At 61.2% G+C, this 6997-nt stretch overlaps 3 protein-coding genes across 3 annotated transcripts; 2 read left to right on the plus strand and 1 right to left on the minus strand.

Moving 5' to 3' along the window:
* Window positions 1-159: 159 nt before the first annotated feature.
* TMEM88 (transmembrane protein 88) lies at window positions 160-1183 on the plus strand. The gene is made up of 2 exons (XM_004760251.3): window positions 160-421; window positions 527-1183. The coding sequence occupies exons 1-2, from the start codon at window positions 212-214 to the stop codon at window positions 794-796; spliced, it is 480 nt and encodes a 159-aa protein (XP_004760308.1). The 5' UTR covers window positions 160-211; the 3' UTR covers window positions 797-1183.
* A 474-nt stretch (window positions 1184-1657) lies between these two features.
* NAA38 (N-alpha-acetyltransferase 38, NatC auxiliary subunit) lies at window positions 1658-2570 on the minus strand. The gene is made up of 3 exons (XM_013060358.2): window positions 2343-2570; window positions 1972-2155; window positions 1658-1814 (listed from the first exon to the last, which is right to left on the minus strand). The coding sequence occupies exons 1-3, from the start codon at window positions 2421-2423 to the stop codon at window positions 1702-1704; spliced, it is 378 nt and encodes a 125-aa protein (XP_012915812.1). The 5' UTR covers window positions 2424-2570; the 3' UTR covers window positions 1658-1701.
* Window positions 2571-2892: 322 nt separating this feature from the next.
* On the plus strand, window positions 2893-6457 carry LOC101676039 (cytochrome b5 domain-containing protein 1). The gene is made up of 4 exons (XM_004760250.3): window positions 2893-3242; window positions 3347-3423; window positions 3561-3779; window positions 4181-6457. The coding sequence occupies exons 1-4, from the start codon at window positions 3041-3043 to the stop codon at window positions 4409-4411; spliced, it is 729 nt and encodes a 242-aa protein (XP_004760307.1). The 5' UTR covers window positions 2893-3040; the 3' UTR covers window positions 4412-6457.
* The last annotated feature ends 540 nt before the right edge of the window (window positions 6458-6997 follow it).

Raw genomic sequence — 6997 nt, forward strand, 5'->3', positions numbered from 1 at the left:
GGGCCCAGCTGCGCAGACCCCGGCGGGGCGAGCCCCTCCCCGAGGCGCCTGTGGAATGTCCAGAGCGCTGGTCCGCTCCTCGGGCTGGGGGGTGCCTAATCCTGGAGCCGCATTCCAGGATAAGGGGGGGTGGGGAGAGGCTGGGCCGGGGGAGGGGCAGGAAAGAGGGCTATAAGGGCCGCGGCCCGGGCGGGCGGGAGCCAGGCAGGCCATGGCGGATGTCCCCGGGGCGCAGCGACCGGCTGCCGGCGGCGGCCCAGAGCCTCGGGACCCCCTGGACTGCTGGGCCTGCGCTGTGCTGGTCACGGCCCAGAACCTGCTGGTGGCCGCCTTCAACCTCCTCCTGCTGGCGCTGGTGCTGGGGACCATCCTGCTACCCGCTGTCACTATGCTCGGCTTCGGCTTCCTCTGCCACTCCCAGGTGAGCTCGGCCCTGCGTTCGGGGTGGCGGTGGGGTGCGCGGGCCGCAGCTCCCCGCCCGGGCTTTCCCGCCGGCTTGGGCCTGAGGCCTGCTCTCCTCCCACAGTTCCTGCGCTCCCAGGCACCTCCTTGCACCGCGCACCTGCGGGACCCGGGCTTCACGGCCCTGCTGGTCACCGGATTCCTGCTCCTCGTGCCGCTGCTCGTGCTAGCCCTGGCCAGCTACCGCCGCCTTTGCCTCCGCCTCCGCCTGGCCGACTGCCTCGTGCCCTACAGCCGAGCCCTCTACCGGCGCCGGCGCGCCCCGCAGCCGCGGCAGACCCGAGCCTCACCAGGGGCCCAGGTCCCTCCCACATCAGGAAAGGTCTGGGTCTGAGGACCCGCGAGTCAAGAACCACCCTGACGACTGCCCCCACTTCCAGTCGGCCCAAGGACTTGAAAAAACAGGGTGGGGGGGTGTCTCCTGACCTACTGTGCTGCCACCGGTGCCTAAGCCGGGTTCCAGCATCCCCTCGGGGGAACCGGAGCCTCCGTGGACCCAAAGCTGGCGGAAATCCGCCACACCCCGGAAAACCCACTTTCCTCCCTGAATCCTGAACATCTGGGCTGGACCCTGCCCACCCCCACCCCCCACTCTCCCGTCCCTCAGGACAACTGAACCTCATGTGGTCCCTCTGCTGGTGCAGCTCCTCTGGGATCTAGGGGCTGAGGGGGCCAGATTGGAGGGGGAACGACCACATCAATAAAGAATGAGCTGAATGCGTCCCTGCGATCCTGTGAACAGGGGGATGGCACAATTCCTGTCACCCCTGCCCTGTGCCCAGAAGCAGGAAACAACATGGGGCCGGGGCTCCAGAGCGCATCCTTCAGCCTCCCGGGGGCCTTCTCTTATCGCTGTGGCCTGTTCTTCCTGGCCAGACCCCAGAGCTCTGTCCCTGACTCTCAAGTCACCTCCCCCTCAATAGAGTGGAGAGGGCCCGGCTTCTATCGCCTGCCCTGCTCCCCTTGGGGACCCAAGCCCGTTCTCTGACCCCAGCTTGGAGGAACTCGGTGTTGCCAGGCCGGGGAGGGAAACAATGGGCCTTCCGGAGCAGGATGACACCCCCTCCAAGCGCAGTCCTGGAGCAGTGGCGTGGGAGGGAAGATGGAGGGGCCCACCCTGGGGCCTGCACGTCCAGGGTGGGGAAGGCGGGCTGACAGTGCTCCCGACACGCCAGCTACATTCGGACACAAGGCACTTCGTTGCAGGTTTAATGGTCTGCCGAGCACGCGTGGCCGCGGTCAGAGATAGGGAGGCCCCGCCAGGCTCTCCCGCTGCACTTCAATAGAAACGATGTGGTGGCCGGGTACCATGGCGAGGCCCAGTACACGGGGCTCCCCCGCAGAGAAGGAGTCTGGAAAGAAGGGGCAGAGCGTCAGGGAGGCAGGCCGGCGTCGGTCCCGCCCCTTCCAGCCCCAGAAAGCAGGGGTGCAGCCAGACAGTGCGCGGGAAGCGCCTCCCAGGAGGGAGCGCTGCTGCACCAGGTGGACGTGAATCCCCCAGGCACTGACCCGACGGCTTGAGGAACTCCTGCGCCGAGCCCAGGATAACATTGCAGTCGCGGTCGGTGCAGAGGAAGCAGCCGACCAGGGTCCGTCCATCTGTCATGCGAATGCGCATCGTCTTGTTGAGCAGCGCCTCCAGCTGCTGCCGGGCCCGCGCGGCCGGCGAGTCCTCGCGCTCCCCGTCCGAGTCCTGCGTGGGGCGGGACACGCGCTGAGACGGCACCGCCCCCCCCGCCCTGCCGCGGAACCACAGCTCCCAACAGCCCTCGGGGCGCTCCTACACAGCCCAGAGGCTGCCGGGAGCTGTGGTTCCCTCTCCAGCCCCCCATTTTGCTCCCAGGCTGCCCCTCGATCCCAGAACCCAAGCCCGCGCTAACCCCGGCGCTGGAGCTGCTTTGACGCCGGCTGCAACAGCCATTCTCCTCTCGTAGCAGCATGGTTGGTCCAGCCCCAGCCATTTTTCCCGGGGCCTCTTCAGGGCCGGTCAACTTCCTAAGAACCTTTCGAGTCCGGCGGTCTGAGATCTCGCGAGTGCTCCCGACCTCTTTTCTTCCACGAGATCACCTCTCCTCGTCGTCGTCGTCGTCTCCGGGGCAACTGCAGAGATCTCGCGAGCTTCTCCCACGCCTCCGGCGCCGGGGCTCACTGCGGCTTACAGCGCCGTGTCTTAAGATATCGCGAGAAGTTTCACCGCTTTAGGTTCATATAGCTCCTTCAGAAGGCCTGGAATTGAGCGGAATGACCTCTTCTCGTCATCGCACTCCACCCCATCCTCCCTTGCTTTTCTGCCTCGCCAGTCAGTCCTAAATATCCCCTCCAGCCCAGACCACTTTGAAAACCGGGGGGCGTGCGCTTTCCCGCGGACCTCTGGAGGAGGGAACTCAGTTACTTGAAAGCCAGACTCACACTACATTTCCCGTGAGCGCGCACAGCTCCCGCCCTCCACCCCCGCCCCTCGGCCACGTCCGATCTCAGTAGACGGCGGCCGGAGAGGGACAATGGTTTCCATGTCAGCGGACCCACGCTCTCGCCCGGGGAAAGATGCCGTGAATGAGCGAGTGCGTGCTGAGGGGCGATGAAGCGACCAGAGATGCGGGTGGCCGGTAGTGCAAGAGCCATGCCGCGCCGAGGCCTCGTGGAGGGGCCGGACTTGGAGTTTTTCCAGCGTCGCTATTTCACGCCAGCCGAGGTGGCCCAGCACAACGTGCCGGAAGACCTGTGGGTGTCTTACCTGGGATCCGTGTACGACCTGACGCCGCTGGCTCGCAAGTATAAGGGTCAGGGCCGCGCCTTGCGCCAGGGTCAGGGTGTGCGTCGGGCGGTCGGGGGCGGGTGCCCAGTCCTTGGGCTGCTGGCACTGACGGCGGCTGCTCCATCCCAGGAGACCTGCTGCTAAAACCCATCATAGAAGTTGCGGGCCAGGACATAAGCCACTGGTTCGACGCGAAGACCCGAGACGTGAGTCCTGCCGGAGCCCGGGGTGGGAGGGCGGAATCGGGCCGCGGGAGCGCGGGACGGGGCGGGGGGGGGGAAGGGGGAGCTGGCTGGAGCCGGAGGTCGGGGGGGATCGATCTCCCCCGATCGCTGCTTTAAAGATCCGCAAGCACGTCGACCCGCTGACCGGCACCCTGAGATACCGCACCCCCCGGGGCCGCTTCCTGCACGTCCCGCCGCAGCTGCCGCGTTCAGACTGGGCCAATGATTTCGGGAAGCCCTGGTGGCAGGGGGTGCATTATGAGGTGGGGCGGCTGTCTGCCAAGACCCGCAACATCCGCATCATTAACACGCTCACGTCGCAGGAGCACACGCTGGAGGTGAGAACCGGGCGGCAGCAGGTCGGCCGGAACTGGGTGTCCCAGCGAACCTCGGAGATCTTTAGGCCATCGGCTCTCCGTAACCAGTGGGAGCTGTGTTTTGGGTAGTATTTGCAGTCGGACTCTTACTAATGTTCTCTGAGGAAGGGATGGGGAAAGGGGGCAGTGACTTTGACCCTTCAGGGCCATCCGTTTGTTAGAAGTGGTTGCCACAGAGACAGGTGACACTTTGGGGCTATTTACTGCAGGCTCGCTATCCGGCTTCATTTGGGGTAGGCTGCCAAGGGAGGCACGCTGGTCCCAGCACTACCATCTGTACTCCTGGCCTTGGCTTGGGGCCCACACGCACCTGTGTGTGTCCCATCCAGAATCGGGGGGGGGGGCACTATCATGTTCTGCAGGTGGGGGCCGAGGAGTCCATGTGGGAGATCCTGCACCGCTATCTCCCCTATAACGCACACGCAGCCAGCTATACATGGAAGTACGAGGGCAAGAAACTGAACATGGATTTCACCCTGGAAGAGAACGGGATCCGGGATGAAGGTGAAGAATTTGACTCTCTCAACATGGACGGTGCCCTCTACACTCCTGCCATTCTGCTCTACTTCAATGATGACCTCACAGAGCTGTAGGAGTGGAGCTGAAAGCATATGTAGACTCAGGATGTATTTTGAGTTTGGCTGTTTCTGTGCCCTGGAAGGGGGCGGGGTGGAGTGTGGGACAGACCTCCACTCCACTCTGGGAACTGGCCTATGGTTCCCATGTCCCTCTGAAGCGTACAGGTCCTACTTCCCAGGCCCACTGTGATTAGCTCAAAGTTAGGGAGAATGCTAGAAGCATATTCATTCATTCTCAGGAGTGACACGAGAAGATGAGGTATTTTGGATTAGGGAGACAGCCAGAGCTTAGGCAGAACTTTCTGACGGTCGGAGAGGGAGGAGTCCTACACGGGGATGAGGGATGGGAGAAGTTTCATGGCAGTGATGGGAATGGGGACGGCTGCAGGAGGATGGGACTGCCACAGACAGGAACAGGAAGTGTCCATCGCTGGCCATACGGAACTGGCGATCTGCCTTCTGGACTTGATAGTTGAAACCCCAAAGGGAAGAAAGGAAGTGAAGGGGTAGTTGGTAATTCAGTCCGGAGCTTATGGTACGTGCCTCATACACCCTTTTAAATACATCTACTCCGAGAGATGGGCGCCATCGCCACAATTTTACACGGCTTTTAGACTTCTTTTTAAAGCTTAGAAGGGTCTTTCCGTATTTGGCTTTAGTAAACTATTGATGACCCCGGGCAGCCTCCCATCCAGCAAGTAGAGGGAACTCCCAAAGCTTGGCAAGATTTAGTGGCAGGAAGGCACACTAGTTAGTGGCCAGGGTGCAAACTCAAGTCTAAATCTGAAGCTGAGGTTCTTCCCATGCATGTAGAGAACCTCTCCCCGTCTTAGGCTGGTTGCAAAAGACAGCCACCTTTGCGGGCAGAGTGGCTGGGTTCGTCTCCTTTAACCCCAGTGAGGGAGGGGAATGAGGATGACAGAAGAGAGAGAGAAGGAGAGAGGTGCATGGGCCTGCCTGGCCAGAATGGGGCAGGAGGGAGGGGGCGGGTGTGGGGTGGGCACCAGGGCCCAGGCAGGGGAGAGGAAGCACTGGGCCCGCTGCCCAGGCGTTTTCGGAGAGGCTGGCCAGGAAAGGCATGGCCAGAGGTGGAGACATGTCCCGGCCTCAGCACTTTCTGAATCACGGGAGACTGAGGGCTTCCACTCGGGCCCATGTGATACAAGAGGCCGTGAATTCACAGAAGGTTTCTGATGTGCAGTCAGCTCTGCAGTGGTCTCAAGTGTATCTTGTCCTCTCAGTGACACTGACATGACTGGAGAACCCAAGCTATGCTGCTGCTCCAGCACCAGCCTCCGGTCTGCCCAAACTGCCCCCGCACCCGCACCCGCACCCCCAGTCTCTCCCACCGCAGCGCCTCCTGCTGGAAATGCCCCCCTCTCCTCACACCCTGGTCACTCTCCAATAGACCCCAGCTCCACAGTGCCTCTGGGACACATCCTCTTCCTCTTGGCCGTCATTACCACTTGGCTGGACTGCCGTGCACACGTTCCCACCAGCCTCCCACTTCCATGTCTTCCCCCCACGCAGCAGCCCGAGTGAGCGCTGAGAACCAAACCCAGGCCTCTGACTTTCCTTCCTTCAGAGTCTTCAGTGTGTCCCGGGTGCTTCGGGAACAAAGTCCCGTCCATCCAGAGATGTTGCACAAACCAGCAGGTGCCCCCTCCCCTGCCAATGCCTCTCCTGTTCCCTGTGTCCCAGCCACACGGGCTGTCTCGCAGCCCACGAAGTGTCTCCCTGCCCCAGAGTCCTCACACATACTGTTCCCTCTGCCTCACACGCTTCCTGCCATCCCCCAACTAGCTGACCCTACATGCTTTTTCCTTGGGAGCTCTTCTGACTCCTTGGTGTAGAAAGCAGTGTTTTCTATTAGATTGTCTCTTAGCATCACACTTATTTCAGAGTACTAATTCAGTGTAAATTTTAAGATTTCGGATGTGATTGGCTGGCTGGTGGCTGGACTCTAAGCTCATGAGGGCAGAGCCTGTGTCCATCTTGGTCACCGCCATATTCCCAGTGTTGGGCACACAGCGGCTGCTCAATAAATTTTGATGGAGTGTCCTCCACTGTTGAGTGAATTCATCTGTCCATAAGAAAGAGTGTGGATGGGACATTGTGTCCTGGGAGGCAAGATGAGACAGAGAAGCAGGACATCTGGTTCCCACGCTATCACAGGCTTCCCTGTCCCCATTCCCTCAGAAGGAAACCACACAATAGAGGCCTTCCCCTCTTTCCCTTTTGGGGGGAATCCACCTGCCATTCCCCTATATGGCCACCAGGTGGCTGTCATAGCCCACAGAGGCAGGTTGGGGGGTCCGCAGGGGGGCAAGGGAGGGAAACCCCACCCAAGCTCTAAAGAGGAGGCAATCAAATGCGGTTCCCTGAAATGGATGGGTGGGAGGAAAGGACCCCAAAAAAGGAAACACCACGTGGCTACTGTTTCATTAGCCTTAGGCCACATTCTAGGTTTTATCCACAGCAGGAAAGGAGTCCAGTTTGAAGGATAAAACCCAGCGGGTGGCACAGGCAGGGGCCTCTGATGACAGGTGCGGGTGTGTTTAGGGCGATGCACAGAGCTGTGGAAGGAATACAGAGCGCACA

The sequence above is a fragment of the Mustela putorius genome, unplaced genomic scaffold, assembly GCF_011764305.1.
Source record: "Mustela putorius furo isolate JIRA1106 unplaced genomic scaffold, ASM1176430v1.1 tig00000695_pilon_pilon_pilon, whole genome shotgun sequence".
In the NCBI taxonomy this organism is placed as follows: domain Eukaryota; kingdom Metazoa; phylum Chordata; class Mammalia; order Carnivora; family Mustelidae; genus Mustela; species Mustela putorius.